The sequence below is a fragment of the Bemisia tabaci genome, chromosome 6 (assembly GCF_918797505.1).
Source record: "Bemisia tabaci chromosome 6, PGI_BMITA_v3".
Lineage (NCBI taxonomy): Eukaryota > Metazoa > Arthropoda > Insecta > Hemiptera > Aleyrodidae > Bemisia > Bemisia tabaci.
The window spans coordinates 49,993,825-50,018,763 of NC_092798.1; the positions used below are offsets into that span (position 1 = coordinate 49,993,825).

The window sequence follows — 24,939 nt, forward strand, 5'->3', positions numbered from 1 at the left end:
ATCGGTACTTTTCCATTTTCCCCGTCGCGTCAGATACCGTTTTTCCAATTTCCACGTCATTAATGGAAATCTGAAATGTCGAGACGAGGTCTCATTAATCATTCGAGATTTATCGATCGATCTGCCATTAAACCTACGGAAAAGGATCGATGAACCGGGTGTTCGCAACGGATACCTTAGTAATCGATTCTTTACCATAGCCTCAAGTGGGGAAATATCGATAATCGATCATTCACGCCTCACCACTGATTTTCAGCATCGTCGATGAGATTTAATTCATCGTTTCGGCTTCAACATGCGACTTGAAAGGACGACTTGGGAAAATTTCATCGTGATTTTCCACTCAAGGAACATCTTACTCGAGCAAATTAAAACTGAATCATAATATTGATTTAAGGGTGAAATCGTACTGTGTACCATTCAACAGAGACTATATCTGCGTATTTTAAAAACTTTGTATGGAAAAATGGCTACAGTGAAAAGTAATGATCACTATAGACCACATTTTTCTTGGCTTTTAAAATGTAATAGCGATCTAAATTAAATATTTCATTTTCCTTAAATTGGATCACATATTGTCGTTTCCTGGACAAAGAAACGTAACTCCATTTCAGATTTCCAATTTGACACAAACTATTAATTTTCCTACAAGAAATAACTTGTGTAATTTTTGTCGAACATTTTTCGGATTTTTGCATAGATTAGATGAAAAATCAGTGCATTTTTCAGTGATGAATGTCAAGATTCTACTGGTAAAGAAGCAACATCTGACAGTAAATTTGGCAACATTAAAATGTAGTTACGATCTTTCTTGATGAAAAGGATGATATGTGACCCATGTATAACTTTTTAAACTTATTTTTTTTCAGTAGACATAGTGTATGATATAAAATCGAGCTAAAAGCCAAATGCAATGTATTCAGCTTTCAGCTCGATTTTATATCATTCACCATGTCTTCAATAGCTTAGGCAGCCAAAGTCAGCGTTAAATTTTTTTTTCAGTATTTATTGCCCCACGACACGATTGGAAATCTCTGAAAGTGACTCTCATCAAGCCCTTACTACCCCTCCACAAAAAATGGTCCAAGGCATTAAAATAAATTTTGAAAAAGTCGCCTTTGAGTCCTTAAAACTTCAAGGATCAGCTTTCTTTCATTCTATTAAGAATTTCACGATTAACTATACTGAGAGATTCGATTGAGAATCTCCCAATATCATGAGGGAACGAAGAAAATCTGAAACTGCGATGATTTGAAAGTGAATTTGCCTGATACTTCAAATGAAGGCGAATATCATTGCTCATCACTCTCTTCGATTCTCTCTGTGTTGCATTCCTCACGAGGGGGCATTTAGCCTTCATTTTGACGATTAGGCAAAAACAGATCCTGGACATTGGTGTGAAGGGGCTCGGATGAAGATCAAATCCTCCGTTTGGCGAAAAATCATATGCCGAGCTCTCAATATCTAATCCAAAATTCATATCGACGGTGAAACTACTAGACCTTGTATCTCGTTAGCGGTATTTAAAAACCTTCGCTCCCATTTTATTTTTTTGAATGAGAACAAATCAGCATTATGTCTTAAAATTGTCAAGGGGTTATCTTCGCACAGATATGGACGTTTTCAAGAACTGGCGTGAGTTGCGTTTTTCATTAAAAAGGTGAAGTATGGCAGGAAGTCTACAAAGTTGCAAACCGAGATATGTGGTCTGATAGTTTTACCGTCGATCGTCGACATTCTATTCCAACAATAAAGGAGGTTTATTTACACGTACATTTGGCATATCTTGGATGCTTTAGGAATCTCGTAAAAAACGCTTCAATTGTCGAGGATACCAACCTACTTACACGTCGAATACGAAAAATTAATGGCCTCTACCTGAACCGATAACCTGTAGAGTAAATTTTATCGTTGAATCACCTTTTCTCAAGTATTTTTTTTAAAATTGTTTTTGTTATTGTTGTTGTTTTTAAAATGGGAAGAGAAAAATTCCGCAAGCTCATTGAGGACAAGGAGTAGAAGTAAAATCGCAAGCAAATAGATTAAAAATCCACCTCTCTTGTCAACGGCCGGATAAACAGTCATCTGACGGCTCGTAGAGTCTCTGACTTGTCTCGTTAAAAGCTGTATAATTTTTCAATTGAAGGTCTTGGAGGACAAAGCGCATAAGTGCATTTTTTGCTATTTCGAGAATTTCGAGTTTAAAGTTTCGAAAATACATGGATCCTGATGGCGGAGAGAAAGTTCAAACTGACTTTTTGATGCTTAAAAATTGGAATTCGAAAGCAAATTTTTCACACTGAGACTAGTTTTACTTGAAATCATTGATACCTCAATTTTTCAAAAACTGCACGTATGCGCCCTGTCTTCCAAGCCTCTCAATTATTGATGTCTCAATCGTTGTGGCTGCCTGGGAATTTGACATATGTCGCGCGATCCAGGCACTACTAGAGGGAGCAAATAATAACACATGAAATACATACTACAAATTTTAATTAACTCAAAGTTTATTGAAGAACTGCAAGGAAACTTATTCAAGCTGCACATAAAATGAAGGAAAGGAGGTAGTCACTGTGTTTATTCCCCTTCCAAATCTTGATTTTTCATAAATGATAAAAATCACGCGGAAAAGGAAGGATAGTGACTACCCCAATTTCAGAACGTTATTTATCTTAATTATCCTTATTTGCTAAAATAATATACTTTTTAAATTGGAATAGCTGCATGTTGCTAAATTAATGATACCTACAAAACTAACCCACCACTACGAAAATAAGAATAAAAATGTGCAAGTGTTTGAATATGATGAATTCGTTCAAATTGAACTACTGAGCTTGATTTACAAACCGAACGAATATTATTAGAATTACAAGGAGTGGATAAACTTGCTAAAATACACCGATTTAATACACGAGTAAAATTTTATTAACTTACAGTACGTGAAATTCAAACTTTTTTTCTTCTATGTCATACGTTAAAAAAAAAAAACTTATAATAAATCTGCTAAGAACTTAGCTCATACAGATGAATGGGTCATTGGGTCAGTGGCTCTGATTTTTTCAATCCAATTTTTGAAAGAACGAAGTAAACTAAGCTTCTAGGATTTTTCAAAGATTTTTTTGAGCCCAAAATGGCAAAGCAACTCCATTTTGAAAATGTCAAATTTGGGACCCGTTTGGAAGTATGTTTTTGGTGACGGCTGAGGACGTATGCCAGGCTGGGAAAATGGTGTTTGCTGATTGGTTGAACTCATCTTTAGGCATCACCTTGCACCGTCAACTTGACCGTCGGATTTTTATTAGTAATTTCTCCCCTTAAAGGGACTTAGAGGGGGGCTCTTTTCCCCTCATTCTTATAACACTTAATGTACTTTCCGGGGTTTCCACAAAATTTTACTAAAGAATAAATATTCTTCAACCCTGCAAAAAATTTTTGCCACTGCCCCATCCCCCATTATGAAAAAAAACCAGGAAAACTTATGATACATCTGCCTCATATTCATCTCCGTATTTTTCTCCTTATGATAACTGTTCAAAACCAACAATAACGAAGCTAATAATAGTGGAACAGAAATTAAATGTGAACATGATTCTTGAATTGAACAAATTTTCCGATGTTGCGATATACCGGCAAACTTGCTGAAACAAACAATTTTGAAATACGAGTGCAATAAGGGCCCTACTACTGGTGACGATTTTGCAAATGAGCAACACTATGTTTTCTCCATTTAAAACCATTCAAAATATGATTTTAGCCGATTGTGTTAATCGATTGTTTTACATACTGCCGTGCTAAGGAAGAACGCCGTATAAACCTTCACGCATTGCCAAATTTCCTTTGATAAAACGCGAACTTCCTGCAAAATTCATGAATATTTTTCATCTAATTTTTCGAATAATTTTGCTCGCGATTTCAACTAAAGTTCCTGATAATTTCAAGGAAAAATATTCGTAAATTTACTCAATAATAATCATTTTATTCAAGAAAATTTGGCAACTCTAGAATGTTCATACTGTATTTTTCCTTAGCACGACAGCATACATGTAAATTGAAGAAAACTCTAGTCGCCAACTTTCAAGAATCGCCACTGCCTACTACTAAGCTCGTGTTCCAACATAAACTTATATCTCGGTTTTTTTGTGCTAGTTAAAAATTTTGGAGTGAAATTCTGTGCCGGAGTCTAAATAGTCCCCAAAATCTCGAGTGATATGAATGCGGAGTGAATTCTATTCTCCTTACGGAATGACTTACACTGGTTACGCAGCAGAATCTACTTTTTGTGCGGGGTATCATATGCTTTTATGGTGCTAATTTCACTTCGCATTCATATCAAGGTATTTTTGGGCGCTATATAGACTCCGGCACCGAATTTCACTCCAAGATCTAACAGTGCATGAAGCCCCTTAAAGAGGCCGGAGGAACCATCTCAGAACCCTGAGGGAGCCTCTTTAGAACCCTGAGGGAGGGTTCCCTAAGGTCACTCTAGCTGCCTCTGAGTTCCTATTGATCTCCTCATTTACTCGATCCCTCTGGGGTAAATGTGTCCCTATAAAATTCCCATGGGGATCCATCAGAATCCCATGGGACTGTTTTAACAAGGGAACCTCCATTTTTCATATATCGAAAAATTGCCGTGCCATGAAAAAACGCCTTCTGAGCATTCAAATGTCGCTAAATTTCCTCTCAGAAAAAATTTATTTTTGAAGAAAGTTATGAATATTCATCCTTGAAATTTTCAGATACTTTAGATCAAATTTCGAACAAAGTTCTGTGGAAGAGCGGGAGAAAAATATTAACGAATTTCCCCGAAAATACGTGATTGGTCATAGGAAATTTAGCGACGTCTGAGGGCTCATACGGCGCACAGTGGATCGAGTCAATCAGAGAGGTCGGACATGTAATTTTAAACTAAAACTGGCCATTTTGATGATCACTTCGTCACATTTTAAATTTTAAGAGAAGAAGATTTCACGAGGGGACCAATGGAACCATTTTTAAAATCTCAAGGTTTTGATTTGACGGGTTAATAAGCTTTCAGAAGAAATGAGGGTGTGCCAACTCCCTGACGGGCTCTGGGAGGGTAGGGGAATTTGGCGGCTAGGTGTCGCAGAGCGCCAGAGAGCGCTATAAAAACGATTTTATATGTATGTATCGTCGTCTCCCGCACGAAGGAACGTAACTCCATTGCAAGGTTGCCAAATTGACTCAGACAATTGATTTATTTTACAAAAATTTACGTAAGCAATTTGTATCCAAAATATTGTTATTTTTTGCTTGGAATCTAGAGAAAAATCGGGGAAATTTTCAGTTAGAAATGCCCAAGATTCTCATGATTAATAGGCGATTTGCGAGGGGAAATTTGGCAACATTGAAATGGAGTTACGTTCTTTCGTCCAGGAGACGACGGTATAAGCGTTTAAAGTTTCCAAATTTTGTCCGACCTCTCCCATAGACTCGATCCACCGTGCAGCGTTCGTCCATAGCATGGCAAAGAATTCCTCAATCCCGGATACCCGTAGGAGATCAGTTCTTCTTGCCGGCCTGGTCCTTGACCTCCTCGACGGTGGACTTCCCATCGGCGTTCCCACCGGCCATCCTGAGGGAATCGACGACGGAGCCAGTTCTATCGAGGGTGGTGCTGACGAGGGAGCCGGCCGTGCCGATGACCGAGGACACGGCGTGGGCGCCGGAGCGGTTGATGTCGCTGAGGACCTTCTTGGCCTGCTGGCTCACCTCCGTCGTCGTCGTGAGGATGGCCGAGAGCCCGTCCAGGATCCCGATGATGCTCCCCGTCCCCAGGCTCGCCACGCCCTTGATCACGTTCACCCCGGAGTCACGGAGACCCTGGTACTGCTGGGTGATCGCAGATGTCAAACCGGCGTTGTCGTTGGTGCTCTGGGAGCCCTGGGGAGTTGGGTCGCGGCGTTGGAGGTGCTGGTTCTCGTCTTCGTTCGACTGTTGGGATGAAGAGAGTGTTTAGTTAGCGATAAATTGGACGTATTTCGATCAAACAGATTTATGTGCAAGTGAGAAATTGATCGCGTTAAACAGAAAGGAACCAAGCCACATCAGCTATTGCCAAATTTAATCGGGCAATTTAATTGTTTACACGAAAACGGTTGTGCGGATTTTTGTGCGCATTTCTTTGGATTATCTCCATAATACAAAGCAAATTCTTTAAAATTTTCAAAGGAATCCGCATAAAAGTTCTTTCGTAAAAAATTAAATTCCCTTGTTTTGGCAGTGGCTGATGTGGCTTGGTTCCTTTCTGTTAAACGCGGTCCAAATATGGGGTGTGCTCGTTAGTTTTCTGGCCGTAAGAGTGAATGAGAATAATAAAGCGCCAGTGACGTCATCGGCAATGATAGAGTCGGGGCACGACGGGGAGATGGTCATTGGGGCGCATTAACTCATGAGCCCTGTCCACAAGGCTCTCGTCCCATCCCCGCGGCTCATGAATCCCGCATTCAGTTGGGGCATAGTTCTCTTTGCTCAATTTAAAATTCCGCTTTTCCAATTCTTCAAAGGAATCACGTCCACTGACCACGTTGTTTCTTATCCAGCTTTCTAGAACACACCCCCATATTTTTTTCCTGCACATAGTTCTGTTTGGTAGAAATACGTCCAATTGAACCGCGTTAAACAGAAAGGAACCAAGTCACATCAGCTATTGCCAAACTTAACTGTGCAGTTTAATTTTTTACGTGAAAACGGTTGTGCAGATTTTCGTGCAAATTTCAGAGAATTTTCTTCACAGTACAAAGCAAATTACTTGAAAATTTTAAAGGAATTCGCACAAACGTTCTTTCGTAAAAAATTTAACTGTCCCGTTTTTGACCATAGCTAATGTGGCTTGGTTCCTTTCTGCTTAAGGCGGTCCAATTAGCCTGCGGGCTGATTGCTAAAATTGATGGACAAAGCTCTAGACAAAGAAGACATAGGGAGTATGTAATAGGGTGGCCCACAAAAAATGAATTTCGGAAATTTATAGCCGTAACCCCTAAATCGGTTACAGCATGTTCAAAAACACGGGAAAATGGAATTTGGGGTCAATCGGACAAAATTAACCCAACTCGCAGTTGCCATTTATCCCCGCAAAAAAAATAGCGAATTTTCACTGTTTTTCGGTAATTTTTCGCTCCCAAAAAATAAAGTCGGAGGGGTCTGCAAATTAAACATAGGGCAAAATTAGTTCATAAACTACACCCTAGTGAAGTTTTGGACCCCCTCCATGCTTTTGACCCGACGCGCGGTTGCCATTTTCACGCATGAAAATAGCGAATTTTTGACTGTTTTTGATGATTTTTCCCTGTCGATAAATTAACGTTACAGATGCCTAAATTGTAATCAGAGTGTGAAATTAGTAGCTAAAATGCTCCCAATGCTCCCCTTCTGATAATTTTGACACGCTGCGACGTTGCCATTCTTCTGAGCAAAATCGTGAATTTCGACTTATATCAATATCATCTCTCTAGACCTAAAAAAAAAAACTCAGGAGCCATCGAAAAAGTGCGCTAAAACACGGTGATTATACCATGAGTATCTTTTTTGAAAATTTGGACCCTGTAAAATGTTTTACTCGGCGTGAAGTTACCACTTGGCAAACAGTGGTTGACGGTAATAGTCAATTTTCATACGTTAATGCGCCTTCAATTACATTGGATACTGTGCAATACTTTCGTGGTGGAATAGTTGCATTGGCACCTACAAACCTAACAGGGATACTTCACTCATGGCGCAATGCATGCAGTATCCCTGTTAGGTTTGTAGGCGCCAATGCAACTATTCCACCACGAAAGTATTGCACGGTATCAAATGCAATTGAAGGCGCACTAACGTATGAAACTTGACTGTTACCGTCATGGTGTCAGGGGGTATTTTTTAACGAGGAACTTGAATTTCAACTCAAATTTTTGAAATTCAAAAATCCAAAATGGCAGAAACTGCTAAAAATGTTATCATGAGACTTTCGAAATCTAAGACGGTTGACTGCCTCCAAGTAGCGATTTTATTGGTTGGTTACCACGATTATATCGGTGGCAATTTATCGCGATATTATCAAATTGAAAATTACGATGTATGGCGATTCAGTAGCTCGAGACAGACAAACTAAATCGAGAAACAAATAACAAATCCTAGAGGACGCGGTTAAAGAACGAAACCTTTTCAAATCGCCTTCAACTTGTCGTGATACTGCCCGACCATCCCTCGAGTTGAAATAATTGTATCCTTGCGCCTGCAAACAATCTCACGTTTTCCCGTTAAGTAGTATGAGAGAAATACCGAAGGTTAATGGTATCTCTCGACATGCATTGTGTGTCAGTCAGTGTGTCATTGTTTCAACAGTCGTCGTATTCAAGGGTCGATGACTTCTCAATTCATTATTTTAAAATATGCAAATCGGCCAGAAAATCGGTAAAGTAGAATCAAAGATTCCACCAATTCCAAAGGATTTTTTGGAAGCACAACAAATACATTTTCAGGTTGGAAATTGGCAGAAGAGGGCGGCATTTTACTTGAAAGCACCGTTTTCGTTGGCTCTCTGGAGGAATAATGTCACTTACTGCTCTTTCGTCCGACTACGTCATTTTTTGCGCGTTTGCGGCTCTCTCATATGTCTCGTTTTCGTACAATTAGGACGAATTTTGCTGTTTTAGCTATTTCCGTTATTTCTCTGAAGGAGATTAAAGGAATTTTGAAGGAAACTCGATTTCGTAAATTTGGCAGTTACCCTGCCGTGCTGAGGAAAAACGCCGTACGAACACTCGGAAGTTGCCAAAGTCCCCTTAAAAAATATTTATTTTGGAGGAAAGTTATTCGTATTTTTCCTTGAAGTTTTCAGATATTTTAGATCGAATTGCGAAAGAAAATTGTCTGAGAAATTGGAAGAAAAATATCAAAATTGTCCGAGTAAAGCCGGTTTTAATTGAAGGCAATCTGGCAATGTCTAAAAGTTCATTTAGCGTTCTTCCTTAGCACGGCAGTATACTCCGCCGTGCGATGGAGAAACGCCGTATTAACCTTCAGGCGTTGCCCAATTCCCTTTGATAAAACACAATTTTCCTGGTAAACTTATGAATATTTTCCTTCCAATTTTTCAGATAATTTTGCTCTCAATTCCACCGAAAAGTCCTGAAAAATTCACGGGAAAATATTCATAACTTTTTTTGTAAATGAACATTTTATCGAAGCAAATTTGGCAACTCTCGAATGTTCATACGGCGTTCTTCCTTCGCACGGCAGTACTGCTATCTTGGCTATCATGGCAAATTACCTGTGACTCAGTATCGATCCAGCCTCTGGGTGGGGAGTGCGCGATCGGGAGCTGAGGATTGGCGTTCAACTTCCTCTCGACGTCATTCTGGATAAAGGAAAGGTAGGATTGAGTCTGGAAGGGCAGGTTGGAGTCCAAATCCTGGTCCTTGTTGATCTTCTCCTGGATGCTGCGGAGGTAGGCGAGTCCGTTGTTGAACATCCTCTCGCTTCGGGAACGCAGGTCCTCGATGGCCCTCTCAGCTGCGGTCACGGTGCTCTCCAGGGCCTTGTTTCCCGCGTCGCTCGTCACTTGGCCAACGCGGTCCATGAAAGCCTTCGCGCCATCCTCAACCTTCGAAATGAAAGAGCTAGGATTATTTCTAAGATGAGGCAGAAAATAATATCAAACGCTTCACACTTTTAAATTTCCCCACAAAAACTCGTTTAAATATAGGTTTTATAAGTGAAAGTTAATTCGACTGAAAAGGAACCGTCCCATATTCAAACGAGTTTTTTGGAGGAAATTCAAAAAGTTTCCAAAATTACATGGATCCAACCATCCGCCAACGCGCCATCCTCAACCTTCGAAATGAAAGAGCTAGGATTATTTCTAAGATGAGGCAGAGAATAATATCAAACGCTTCACACTTTTTTTTTTAAATTTCCCCTCAAAAACTCGTTTAAATATAGGATTTAAGTGAATGTTAATTCGACTAAAAAGGAACTGTCCCATATTCAAACGAGTTTTTTGGAGGAAATTCAAAAAGGTTTCAAAAGTACATGGATCCCTATGGCGGAGAGAATGTTGAAACTGACTTATTGATGTGAAAAAATTGAAATTCGGGAGCAAATTTTTCACAGAGCACATAGACCAGTTTCACTTGAAATCATTAATATTTCAATTTTTTCAAAAACTGCACTTATGCGCCTTAACCTCCAAGCCCCTTATTTCGTCGTCTCTCGCACGAAGGAACGTAACTCCAATCCAAGGTTGCCAAATTGACTCCAACGATTAATTTATTTTACAAAAATGTAAGAGAGCAATTTTTATCCAAATTTTTCTGAATTTTGCATGAAATCGGAAGAAAAATCAATGAAATTTTCAGTTAGAAATGTTCAAGATTTTTCTGGTTAAAATGCAATTTACGAAGGGAAATTTGGCAACATTGAAATTTATTTACGTTCTTTCGTGTGGAAAACGACGATTTGTTTTCCCAGGAGCGAAAGTTTTTAAACACCGCAAACGGGATACGTAGTTTTGGAGTTTGTTTTTTTGCGGGTGGGGAGTTTGTTTTCAATGATACCTTACTTTAAAAGTTCGAAAATGCACTTTAATCTTGTTCTTAAGGATTTCGTGTATTACCTGCTTGATGTAAGTCATGGTCTGTGAGGTGGCGGTGTCAGCGACTTTGTTGATGATCTCGCGGAGGGAGGAGTTAGGGTCCAGCTGAGAGGAAACTGCCATCGTGAACTTGAGGACTTGGTCGCGGAACTGCTCTGCGTCATTCTTCAAACGTTGGAATTCCTCAGACAGCTCTGCTTCCTTCGACTGGGTCACCGATGAAGGGTCCGACAAAGGGCTAGAGGCATTAGGCGCCGCCAAAATACCCTGCAAAACCACAAAAGCGACGAGAATAGAGTTTGGCGGTGTGAGTGATCATCCAATGTCAAAATCATTCTCTATAATGTACACTGGGAAAAAAACACATTGGATCTAGAGTCCAGACTCTTAAAAACATCGACAAGAAAAAGTGCTCTTGATTCAATCAGAATCTAGCTTAAATCAAGAACCAAGCCACTTAATTTAAGCGGATTTCGTTTTGATTCAAGCAAAAATCCGATTGAATCGAGAGTATTTTTTCTTGTCAATGTTTTCAAGAGTCTGGACTCTAGATCCAATGCGTTTTCTTTCCACTGTGAAATCGTAGGAGTAACGCGGAATGCAGAATATATAAGGCGCGAAGCGCTTCGAAGGGTTGGTCAACGAAGCGGTCAGGGGGCATACCCCCTAGTATCATTTGAAATCGTATGTACTATGTCATTTTCCTCAAACGGATTTCGTTTTGATTCAAGCAAAAATCCGATTGAATCAAGAGTATTTTTTCTTGTCAATGTTTTCAAGAGTCTGGACTCTAGATCCAATGTGTTTTTTTCCACCGTGAAATCGTAGGAGTAACGCGGAATGCAGAATATATAAGGCGCGAAGCGCTTCGAAGGGTTGGTCCACGAAGCGGTCAGGGGGCATACCCCCTAGTATCCTTTGAAACCGTATGTACTATGTCATTTTCCTCAAACGGGTTTTCTCCTTAGCCTGCTGTCCTAAGTATGAACGCCGTATGAGCGTTTGAATGTTGCTAAATTTCCTATATGAAAATATGTATTTTTGAAGACAGTTATGAGTATTCTTCCTTGACATGTTCAGACTTTTTAGATCAAATTTTGAACTAAATCCTCCGAAAAATCAGAGAAGAAATATGCATAAACATTCCCTAAAATTCGTGGTTTGACAAAGGAAATTTGGCGGTGCCTGAAGGGTCATACGACGTTTTTCCTTATCACGGTAGTGGGGCAGTGCTGATTTCTGCATGTATGCTATAGGGAACGTTGCTTCCCCAAAAAATGTTGACGGTGAATTACATATTTGGAATTGATTTGCTCGATTATTTAGATTTAATAAGCAAAGCTTGGCTATCATTAAAATCACCAAGTATAGCTTAACACAATTTACATTGAGGCAAAATTTGGGGTTATAGGACATTTCATCAACGATTTTTTGTCCGCGCACCTGTTTTTCCTAGTAATTTACGTCCACGCATTTTTTCGGCACGGGAAGTTTGGTCCAAGTGCCAGTTGAGACCCAAAGTTAATTGGCCCACATGTAAATTCAAACGACAATTGCTCACGACGTTTTTGGATGAAAATATATAATGTCTTGGAAGAATGGAGGTTTGCTTGTTTTTTTGTTTTGTCTGTTTGGTCCAACGGAGAATAATATATAGTTGAGAGTTTTGGTAAAAATGGGGGAGCGTCAATTCCATGAGACAAAATTCACTAAAACTCTCTACACCTCTTTGGTATAACAGGACTTAATTATCTATAACACTTCTGTTGTGAAATAGTTGCTTCAGGCGCCGCCGTACGGCGGGCGGGCGGCCAACGCGAAACGCGCATTGGCGCCTACAAACCTAAGTGGATACTTCAAGCATTGTGCAATGCGTGAAGTATCCACTTAGGTTTGTAGGCGCCAGTGAGCCTCTCGCGCTGGCAGCACGCCGCTTCGCTCTGTTCGGCTTTAATATTTCTACTCGCATAGTCAGCGTTTTTTAACTTAGGATTTTGAAATGTTAGCACACTCTGCATTGATTATTCTCATTTAAATTTATGGGGCGGTTTGAGGAGGGCTGTGAGAAACAACTGAGAAAACACATTTTATTCTAATTCGAAGTCAAAAATCAACCCCGAATATTCGTACGTAGATGTTTGTAGAGGAGTGAAATGATTCGCCGACTAGGAAATGTAAAGCTCAAGGGCGGAAATCTGTAATTTGTAAGAGGGATGAATAATGTCTCAATAGGTGCAACATTGTGATGAGGAGTACCGTACCCCTAAGTTTGCTACATTTTGCCAGCGAAATTATATTTTCATTATTTTCACCGTGCTAAGGAAAAACGCCGTATGAACCTTCAGGCGTTGCCAAATTTCCTTTGATAAAACACGAATTTCCCGGTAAATTTGTGAATATTTTCCTTTCGATTTTTCAGATAATTTTGTACGCAGTTTCACCTAAAGCTCCTGAAAATTTCAAGGGAAAATATACATAACTTTCTTCGAAAATGCCCACACTTTATCAAAGGAAATGTGGCAACTCTCGAATGTTCATACGGCGTTTTTCCTCAGCACGGCAGTATATGCGGCCATTGATGTAGCTTCCACGTAAGCAGCACTCTTCGCTATCGCAAAGGCCCGCCTACATGGTTAATCCATGACGGGTAAAAAAAACCTGGTTAGGGTTTGCGCAAAAATATGACGAACATTGTAATATTTTAATCGATTCTTAAATCTATCAGTCCGGAACATGATCTGGTTTCCCCTACTCTTTTTTTAGCGCGAGAGTGTAATGGCCTCTCATGTTTCAAAACGCAAGAGCCGTCGATAACACTTCTGTCGTGCTAAGGATAAACGCCGTATGAACATTCGAGAGTTGTCAAATTTCCTCTGGTTAAATGCTTATTGTTGAGGAGATTTATTGAAATTTTCTAATGATAGTTTCAGATAATAGCGACCTAATTTTGAAGTAAAGGCTCTGAAAATTTGAACGGGATGTATTCACAAGTTCTCCTGAAAATTCGTATTTGATCAAAGGAAATTCGGCAACTAACGAAGGTTTATACGGCGTTTTTCCTTAGCACGGTAGATTTTTAAAGTGAGGTTTTTGGTCTATTCATGTACCATCACAGATCTATGACGCAGCAGGTATTGCGTTGAAACTTAGCGATCTGTCTAGTCTATTTCAGCTGAAAAAATCTGCACATTTCACTATACCGACGTAAAAAGTTCTGGAGCCACAAATTATTGCGCCGTTTTGAAATGCACTTTGACGTTGAATAAAAAGCACTCAGTCTTTTTTCAAATGAGCGTTTCTGCTATACATTACAATTTGAAAATAGTGACACGGCATTAGTTGGAAAGTATTCGGGCACAATATAACAGGGAGGACCAAATCACACCTAGTCATGACAGATATCGATGGTAAAAGTGCAGAAGTTCGTATCTCGGAATACACGATTTTCCAGGAGAGTAAAAAAAAACAAGCAGAAAAATCCAACATGAATATGTTGGAAAAGCGTGCCGAATAACTAAAATGTTGGACACATACCTACTATTTTCACGTCTTTGTTATTTGCATCAATTGGTACTTTTTGCTAAATTTGGGAGAAAATATTGATTCATGAACGTTGAATGAAAACTGATTTTAAAGATTCCGTCCAATTATCTTGATTTTAAGCTGATATGCGGCATTTCGCACGACCGTGATTTGGGCGAACTGCCGTGCATCGAAATCGCGTTGAGTTAATCTCTTTGGATTTCGAACTGTAACTTCTCTCCTATTCGGCCGATTTTAACAAATGAGGTCTCTTTTTATTTGTACTTTAACGGAAAGTAAGGAAAAACTCGCTAAATAGACGGAAAACAATTTTTGTGAGAATTTGGTGGATCCTGGCGTCACGGTGAATGGTTAATCGGGCGTGGAAGATAATAGGTTCGACGAGGCGACCCTCTCCTCGCCGTCTTTTATTGCCTTGCTCGAAACCTGACACCCAAAGCTATATCGGGAGATAACTGCAGTGGTTTGAGTGGATTTCTGCAGGGGCCACGGTTAGTACATGGTATAAAGAGTCACGAGGCTCATCACAGATTGCACTTGCAGTGCAAGACGCTCATTGGCTAAACAGTTTTGGCGGGAAAGAAGGTTCTAGAGTTGAGTCCTCCGAGCGTAAGAAAGCTTCTATGAGGTTTTTGTCAAATGAAATAATACGGTTTTGACGGGAAAATGTTCTCAAGGGTTCCCAATTAGCAGTTCATTCGGTTTTTTGGTAAAAGACCATCAGGGCTTGACAGTATAATGGTTCAAAGACAAGAAAACGGGTCCGAGGAAAAAAATATTTGGACGGCCCGTTGAATAGCATTGGTTGATCGGTGTGCTGTACTATGGTACATCCGAGTGATTTCAAAAAGCGAGCCCTACTGGCACGCTTAAAACTTCTACATTCCTCTTTGTTAATAGGAGGATAAGAATTCTTGAGGATAGCAAGAGTAAGATGCTTTTCTAGACTCCATCAACATTTTGAATAATTTCTAGACCTGTTAGAAAATACGGCAGAGATGCCGAGATTCGCGTTCGCGGCACTAAGAATTGACCATTACGAGATACGCATTTTTGCAATTGGTGTTTTAAACCCGTTGTTGGCGGATTAAAAGAGAGTTTCACGCTTACAATTCCTTATCAGTTAAGCTTTAGTTTGATCTCATTAGTCATATTGCTAGATCAAGCATTTTATGATTGGAAAATGACATTTCATCACGAGATAAGTCTTTTAGGCTGAACTGTATTCATAATGAAATTAAGGGGCTTGGCTATTTCGAGAAGTACGTTTCTGAAGTTTCAAATTACATGGATTCTATGTCAGAAAGAGAGTTCAAAGTGACGTTATGATGCTAAAAAATTGGAAATAGGGAGCGAATTTTACACGGAATATGCACCAAGACTAGTTTTCCTTGAAATCATTTTTTTCAAAAACTGCATTTATGCGACGTGTCTGCCAAGCCCCTCAATTAACAAAAAATAATTGAAAAACTTTCAATTTATGCATCTTTTGAATTGAACCAAGTTGACCAGAGACGCAATGAATGAATTAGGAGGGGGGTGGCTTTGAATTTGGCCAGGCACGAAAATTCAAAGTCAAGAAAAAAATAATTTTTACGTTAAGATAGTTGTTAAAGTTAGCTCTTAAAATTGAGTCTTATGGTTTAATACAACTTCAAATCTCTCTTTCCCGGTTCGAACTTGAAAACTCGGGGCTCTATCCTTAAACTCGGTCCAATTTGCTTACCGGTTCATCAAGAATCAAGAATCGACGGAACACACGCTTGAATATAAACTTGCGTTTATTTCAATCTGTATATATTCATTAAATTATTTATTTTACCTCCTCTTTTCATTCGCATGGATCATTATTGGTCTTCTAATCACTGCTCCTCGAGAGAAAATCTGGGAAAAAGGTTATAGGACATTTCGTCAACGATTTTTTGTCCGCGCACCTGTTTTTTCCAGTAATTTACGTCCACGCGTTTTTTCCGCACGGGAGTTTTGGTCCACGTGCCAGTTGAGACCCGAAGTTAATTGGCCTACATGTAAATACAAACGACAATTGCTCACGACGTTACTGTGTAATACTGCGTGTGCGTAATACTGTGCAACACCTCTGTTGTGAAATAGTTGCTTCGGGCGCCGCCGCACGGCGGACAAGCGGCCAGCGCGAAACGCGCATTGGCGCCTACAAACCTAAGTGGATACTTCAAGCATTGTGCAATGCGCGAAGTATCCACTTAGGTTTGTTGGCGCCAGTGAGCCTCTCGCGCTGGCAACACGCGCGCCGCTCCGCTCTGTTCAGGTTTAATATTTACACTCGCATAGTCAGCGTTTTTTAACTCATGATTTTTAAATGTTAGCACACTCTGCATTGATTATTCTCATTTAAATTGATGGGGGAAAAAAATATGTATCAATTTATCAAAGGAGAATAATAATATAATGTGTGGTTTTTAAATATTGGTGCTTCCGTGTAATGATTTCCAAAGCAGTTTAATTTTTTCTTTTACATTTTGTGCTTTTATTGTGCTGCAGCGAGATGCACGCGCAACGAAACGCTCAAAATTTGATGTATTTGACTCTAAAAGATCGATGTACAAATGGGTTAAAACTACAGATTGCGTGCTTCTTGGGTTTTTTCCTCTTTTACTCAATTTTGCAGTTTCTGTCGGCACAACTGCGGCTCATCGAGATGAATGTCGCTTGGAAAAGGTTTTACAAATATGTGTCTCGTTTTAAAAATATAAATGTTTTCAAAATGAAGTAATAATTCCGTAAAGAAAAAATTAAAAAAAGTACCTATACATATATGAGGTATATTGTACATCGAATATTTTAAGGATAGAAATAAAACCAAATATTCACCAATGACAATTTAAAAAGATGATTCAAAAGGAGAAAGTTATAACATTTCATTTAGAAAATGAGCAACCATAATAACACCTCCTTCTCTCTCAATTTTTCATTTCCATATTGTCAATATAATTTTACATACCGACTAAAATACAACACTTGGACCAAGCCACCGTTGCTTATTTTACGTGTGGGCGTAAACTACTAGACAAAAAAGGTGCGCGGACAAAAAATTGTTGACAAAATGTCCTGAAACCGGGAAAAAGATAGATGGCACTTCAAATTCTCGACAAAAGACTCGTAAGAAAGCTGACCTCCCAAAAAGGCAGTATCCTATTTTTAAACATGCAAAAAACAAACTTCATGAAAATTGTTCCAGCCATTTCTAATTTTAAAGCTGATGCTGCTAGGTCCAGATGTGTCTTAAACAAATTCTTTTATAAGAAAAGGTATGCATTAAACGACCATTTTTTATGTTTCCACCCTAAAATTTAACTTATAAAGCCATGCGGAAGATCGACGTTGTATATGTTTATAAGCGAGATATTAGCAACATGTACATTTAAGTGTATCAAATGAAACACAAATAACATGATTTCAGTTTTTGCCACTCGACTAATGTTATCAGCCAAAAACTTATAATAAATTAACAACTTAATTTGGGAGAGGCTGCAAAAGTTTGAAATTTTCCCCGTTTGAATCATTTTTCACGTGAGATATTAAGAAAGAAAACATCTAAACGGTGTGCCATCGCATCTTATTACTGCCGTGCCAAGGGAAAACGTAGTATGAACATTCGAAAGTTCCCAAATTTCCTCCGATAACATGTTTATCCTCTAGGAGAGTTATGAATATTTTCCACTGAAATTTTCAGATGATTTAGATCTGGTCGCGAATAAACTTCTCTGAAAAATTCCAAGAAAAATGGCCACAGAATTCCCTGAAAATTCATACTTTATCAAAGAAAATTTGGCAACTTCCGAAGGCTCATACGACGTTCTTTCTTAGCACAGCAGATTAGGTTTCTTATTTCAACCACTCATAATTACTCAATCACTGCATTAGGTATCTTCAAAATTTCATGCACATTGAAATTTTGAATCTGTAGATAAAGCAATTGAAGAGTTTGCCCGTAGAGGGGCGTCTTCAAAAAATATTTTTTTGGAGAAAAACTCATTTTGAGCTTTGAGAGAGTGGTTTTGCACATGTTACCCTTTGTTTCCGCACAGGAGCATCGGAGCAACATACAAACAGCCTGAGTGTTTCCAAAAAGGAGCTGCTGCTGTACAATTTATTTTCAAAACAAAGGACAATTTTATAATACGCCCTTCTACGGGTCAACTCTTCAACTCATCGGCAGCTTAGAACTTTAGAAAAAACCAAAAAGGATACATTACCTGAATTGAAATTGCTGCAAAAACCAAAAACAATCGCTGCTCCATTGTTAACGATGCGAATCAATCGGATTCCAAGAGTGTATCTGATTTCAATTGTGACCGCCCGGAAACGAACAGAAAGCAATTGCTTCAGTGTCGTGCTTGGAATTCTTTCCTCCTTCCAATATCGGAACTTTAATTAGCGAAGATCGTCATTTGCCGACTTTTTTTTGTTTGCTTTTCCTGTGGTGAAAATGACGTGAATGATGCTTTTTCCTGTATCTCCGTTGCGTGATCCCGAAATCATGGACGCACTTCCAGCCGAACCTCAGAATTGAGTCACGCGCTTTTCAACGCAAAAAGCTGTTGTGCGCAATTTTTTCGCCATGATTACCCACCATCCAACCGCATATGAGTTGACGTCCACGCTGCCATGCTAAGGAAAAACGCCGTATGAGCCTTCGTGCGTTGCCAAATTTCCTTTGATAAAACACGAATTTCCCGGTTAACTTATGAATGTTTTTCTTCCAATTTTTCAAATCATTTTGTTCGCAATTTCACCTTTAGTTCCTGAAAATGTCAAGGAAAAATATTCGTAACTTTCTTCAAAAATAACTATTTTCTGAGAGGAAATGTGGCAACTCTCGAATGTTCATACGACGTTCTTCCTTAGCACGGCAACACGGAGCTTTCACAAATGCGAGAGGTTCCCTGTTGTGCTAAAAAATATAACGCCTATGAACATTTAGATGTTGCGTCGTTCTTTCTTCAAAATATTCATTTTTGAAGAAAGCTGCGCATTTTTTTTCTGTGAACTTTCTAGATGCTTGAGATTAAGTTGCCAGTTGAAATCTTTGCGAAATTGGGAGAAAAGAAGTTTACAGGAGATCCAAAAATTTGTATTTTATCGATGGAAATTTGACAACGCGCGAAGGCTCATATGGCCTTTATCCTCACGGTATTGTAAAGTCTGAAAGCCAGATGTCTCTTTTCCTTCTTCAATAACATCACGCTAAATTTCATGTCACTGTGAGATAATGGAAAACGGAACCATTGATCAGCTATACTTTGTTGCTGATGTTTATGTCATAAATGTACTGCGTTAAGCAGAAATGAACCAAGCCTCGTCAGCTATTGCCAAATTTGACTGCGCACTTTAATTTTTCACAAGAGAACGTTTGTGCAGATTTTATTGAAATTTCTGAGGAATTTGCTCCATGCCATGCAACAAATTTCTCTGAATAGAGAAACAAAAAATCCGCACAACTGTCTCCATGGAGAAAATTCATAGAGTACATAGAGTCGTAATGCAAGTGGGAGAGCTGGCGCCACTTTTAAGCATTTTCCAGGTCCCGAATTCCGAGATTCCTGTGCGGCGCCGGCGTGTCCCTTTTTCGATACATAATCGATTGTTTGCGATACAAAGGGACCCGGCCATATTCCACACCGCCATTTTGCGCGGTGTGCATTCGCGCGGCGGTCGGTATGTAACACATATTAGCGCCTACAAGACTGCATGAATACTCCACGCATTTCGTCAAACACAGTGCGTGCAGCACAGATACAAGGTGCAGCAGCGGTCGGCGTGAAACGCGTAGCGCCTACAAGACTGCAGGAATACCTCACGCATTGCGTTGTAAAGTAGTAGAAGGATAGCACTGGCGGACGGCAACATGGCGCGGCGCTGCTGTGCTGCTAATATTTTACCGATGGCCGGTGCGCCTTCACTTTATTGCGTAGACAACACAGACAACAATCGAGCAATAATAGTTGCATCTAGACGTTACGTTTAGCATTTTGCCATTGTGTCCGCCACGGAGACCAGAGATGACTGTCTCCACGGCGTTTACAGACTTATTTGAACGGTTTAAAGAGGTGAGAACCTTCTTTATTTCTATACAAATAACTAAACAACAATTTTCATTAATATCGTGTGGATATATCTTACGCTATAAATAAAATCATAAGTGTAACGCACAACGTCTGAGCATGTCATTCCTACTTCCACCTCATGTTGTCTTCGCTTCATTTTATATGCCTTATTTTCAATTTTAACTTTTCATTTTCCTCATTTCCTTCAGATTAGCTACCTGAACGAGAAAAAATTCTCGGAATCTGTGGGTTCTAGAGGGGGAGAAGTTGTATTTTTTTTAGATTCCCAGCTTCAATTTGGTTTATTTTTTGAATAATTTTTATCAGCCGTTCAGTAAAAAAATTAATTTTTTTCTCCACAAAGATCGGAGCCTGCAGCACATGCATAGCTCTTGGTGCACTTTCGACCGCGCAATGTTGATGCAATAGTAAGCCATTGCGTCAAATTTTTCAAAGATTGTAAAAATATACCTATAAGAATATACTGCAGAAATTTTTTGAAGGCTGAGATTGCAATTATACCGAGCGAGAGAAAGAATTTCTCAGTACATACACTTTGGCATCGCGTTTGAAAGTGAACACGCACGCTGCTGACGCAGATCCTTGCGAAAAGTCTAATATCCTCAGTTATCGATTGATGGAACATGAGAAAACCATATACGAAATTAGTGCTGAGATGAGGATCAAAATCCATTAATTTTTTGTTTTTAGCTGTGCTTCGGTTCCGAGAAAATATTAAAAAAACTTCCGTGCCATCTGCTAATGGACTAGGAGGTTGGCTTCCTACGTCACGAAGGTATAGTTAGTCTCAGTAAAATTGAGTCTCCTTGCAAATCTATCAACCAATATTCAAAATCTTAAGCTTTTTTTAAAGCCAAGAGTATGTCTGATGAATCAATTTTTACAGGCTGAATGTACCTCTTTTTGTTTGGCAGATAAAAAATGTGAACTTACTCTTTCGATGGCCCTCGTGTCAACATTAATCTCGAATAGGTCGCTAAACCATGAAGAAATTTTAACTTGCGAATATATATCTACGAAGGCAAACTACGCGTAAAGCATGATGCGCACATTGAAAACACGAAAAAGTAACTTAAAAACCACGAAATACGCATCTCGAACTACGAAACTCTCCCGCAAATTGAAAACGCCCCTGTTTCGCGTTGGTCCGAATGACATAGAACACCTAAAAATTTTGGACAAAACCAAAGTTATGACATTTATGAAATTAGTGGTTTAGAAGAACGTTGTTTTGCGGGGATGCAATTCTCAAATAGATGAAATGTGAGCATCACTAATTTATAAGTTAATTGTCGCTCCCCTGACGTAAGGCGTATCTTTATTCCCACAAAAGCCCCGGCAAGTACAAAGGTATACGGAGAACAGGGCTCACATGAAAATTGAGATACGGGCTTATGTCAGAACAGCAACGAAATGTAGAGGAAACTACGGTATGTATACTAACGCAATAGATTATGTCACTTACCAATTTTTTTTTCTTTTTTTTTATGAGCGATATCTCTTATTACCTGGATATTATTTTTTCGTCCGCTTTTTTTTATTTCTGAGTTAGACTATGTACATTTCGGAATTTTCTCCCTTCTTCAGGCCAAAATTTCAGGCCAAAAAAGAGTGCTAGACAACTATCAAAATTTTGGCCTGAAGAAGAGGAGAAAATTCCGAAATATACACAGCATAACTCAGAAATCAAGAGAAATCATACGAAAAAATAATATTCATGTAATAATAATCCACTCGGTAAAATGATAAAACCATACAATCTAGCGATATCTCTGTTAACATTGGAGATATAGAAACTGCTTCGTATAAAAGGTGCATGTATGGATCGTATTATTTTTTGTTGATCCACAAACTTAAACTAGCAAAGAGCAATTCTGTAGCTCTAGCGCAACTGACCTATTGATCAATGTGTCCACTAGCGTCAAGCTTACCTTGTTGGAATTTTGTGGTAAATCAAAGATCCAATTCTGAACCTCTTCGCCATGATAGCGGAGAGAGCAGTAAGTGCTAAAATGGAGTATTGGGAAAACGGGCTCAGAAGCGTCTGACCGGAAAATTTTATTGAAATAAGCATCCGTTTTATGTCAAATTGCCACTAATCATCCGAAAGACTCCTAAAAATCGTTTCGATGATTAAAAATCGACTGATTTCATTTCAATTGCGTCAAAATGATATTTTTTCATTTCCATGTTAGGCTAGTGATGGGCAAGACAGCAGTGAGTGCTGTCTTCTGCATGCTTTCATGATTGCATTTTGGACTCACGACAAACACATTTTCAGGTCAGAAATTGGCAGAAGAGGGCAGCACTTTACTTAAAAGGACTTTTTTCATTGGCTCTCTGGAGGAATAATGTCACTCACGACGGCTTTGCCTGAAACTACGTTTAGCGCACTCACGGCTTTCTCATACGTCTCGTTCTTATGCGACCGCATAAGACGGAGTTTTGAATTGAAACTTAGATTACGGTTCCAGCACAACTTCCTGTCCTGGCTTTCAAAGAAATGTCTTAAAAAAAACATTTTTTCCTTTGAAAATTTGCTCCTGTCATACCGCGTTCGGGGCACTCTGAGAACCCCAGGCGCTTATGATACACAATTACATCAACTTCAATCGATATATATTCTACATTTGTGTTCTAAATAAGATATTATTTCGGTACGTAAATACACCTCGTTATTTCGAGACTATTCCTGACTCAAGTCGGTGAAGTGGCGCTTGTGATACTTTAGCCGAAAGGGACGATTTGAATTGTTGCATCATGATAAATAATTCTGGAGAGCATTTAGATTGCTGGTAATTTTTTTTTAACCAATGTCGTTACTGGAAGAACCCATTGGATATTTTTCTTTGCCGATTAAATTCTTTAATTATTACGTATTTATTATTTTGATTCTAGCAAATCTCGATTTAAAAAACTAACCTCTGTTCACACCTGCAAGGCGTGAAACCTTAGACGTTGTATATTCCGCTTGCGTTCTGCTTCCAAATAATTCGTATAAATCGTGTTGGTGTATGTATGTTCCGCCATTGATGACTTCCGTACTTCATTAGCCACCATGAGCAACATTTAGGTTAACCCATAGAAATTCGGTTACTATGGTTTCGTAGGGGACTTTCAAGGCGCTTTCAGACTAGATCGGCTTTGAAATTTCTAATGGTGTTTCTTTTGAAATTACACATAGTTTTTCTTTAGAAATTCACATAGATTTTCTTTTAAAATTTCACGTGAAATTTTATTAAAATTCCAAAAAGTTTCTAATCTCAAGAAGTTTCTGAAATTTCATTGAAAATAGCCTGAAATTTCAAATTATAGACATTTCACAGGAAAATTTCATAAAATTTCACGTGAAATTTCATCCTTGAAATTTCAAATTTTATTTTTCATGAAATTTTCCATCTCAAGTTCAGACAGGTTGGCAAGCCGCTCGATGGGTTGCATTCCAAGCATGTAATAATTTCTCCAAAATTCCGCACAGCTATCGCGCATTGCATTGATCTTCTGAAGCTTTAGATGTCGTTTGAACGCGCCTTCACTGTTCCCCGATTTTCATTCGATTTTGAACGGATTATTTCAAAATGTGTGTCCAGACATAAAACTTAGGTAGATACCCTTGAACTGAATTCACGATGATATTATTTAAGGCGCATATGCTTCGTCGGAAAACTCAGAACAAAAGCATAAAACTGAATGTGATCATATAAATGCATTCTCATGGCGCGCTTTTGGAATTCTCTGCTGGTTGTACTTGTACTTATAGCTTGTAATGCTTCACGGACGGACTTCAATCATTAGGAGAAAAAGCTGCATATTTTGAAATAATTTGGATGCGCAAATACGAAGTATTCATAATGGGCCTGTTGCAAACTTTTGCTACAGCAAAAATAGGAGCTGCTTCTATCAGTAAATGTCTCAAAAATGACTATACGCGCATTGGCAAAGCGTGAAATGCACTCCTAACTTCACAATCTGCGTCAGAAATTTGCATTTTTTTTAGCTTCCCGCTTCAATCCGATACTACGGTACAGGTGAACATTTCGTTAAAGGTGTCGTTCTATCCAACCCCTGTCCACTAGGATCCTGAACAATATTCAACATGGCCGACACCAATCCGCCAATGCACAAGTGGCTGGACGAGATTTTAACAATCTTGTTAACAACTTAGCGTGTTTACATTGACGATTTCTTCGCGTTGATAAAGTTCCGCTTTGGTTGACCTTGTGCTCTCCGTTGCGATTTGCGCGCAGAAGCGTCGGCTATGTTGAGTATTACTGTTGCGAAAGGGTTAGGTGGAACGACCCCTCTAACGAAATGTTCACCTGTGTGCTTTAGTATCGTTTTTGAAGCGGGAAGCTCAAAAATCCGCAAATTTCTTACGTAGATTGTGAAGTTAGGAGTGCATTTCAAACTTTGCCAATACGATCATCGTGATTTTTGAAACATGTACTGATAGAAACTACTCTTATTTTTGCTCTGGCAAAAGTTTGCAACATTAACAAAGGAGGCTACTTCTGACCACTTCTTGGTCCAACTTCCCTAAGCGCTTGGACCTTTGGCGTCATGTGTTAGACGTCACTCTTGTGACTTTATATTATGGATGGAAGTATGATATGAGCCATGTAGAAAATCACATGAACTATTTCTTGACTTCCATGGATGATCTAGCTTTTTCAAAAATGAAAAAAAGCGAGA

The 24,939-nt window shown here is 39.1% G+C and overlaps 1 protein-coding gene across 1 annotated transcript; it reads right to left on the reverse strand.

The window, feature by feature from the left end:
• Window positions 1-2,489: 2,489 nt before the first annotated feature.
• On the reverse strand, window positions 2,490-18,532 carry LOC109034771 (uncharacterized). Its single transcript, XM_019048091.2, has 4 exons — window positions 18,376-18,532; window positions 10,619-10,864; window positions 9,275-9,607; window positions 2,490-5,955 (listed from the first exon to the last, which is right to left on the reverse strand). Exons 1-4 carry the CDS (start codon window positions 18,418-18,420, stop codon window positions 5,524-5,526), a joined length of 1,056 nt encoding a protein of 351 aa, XP_018903636.2. The 5' UTR covers window positions 18,421-18,532; the 3' UTR covers window positions 2,490-5,523.
• Between the last annotated feature and the right edge of the window lie 6,407 nt (window positions 18,533-24,939).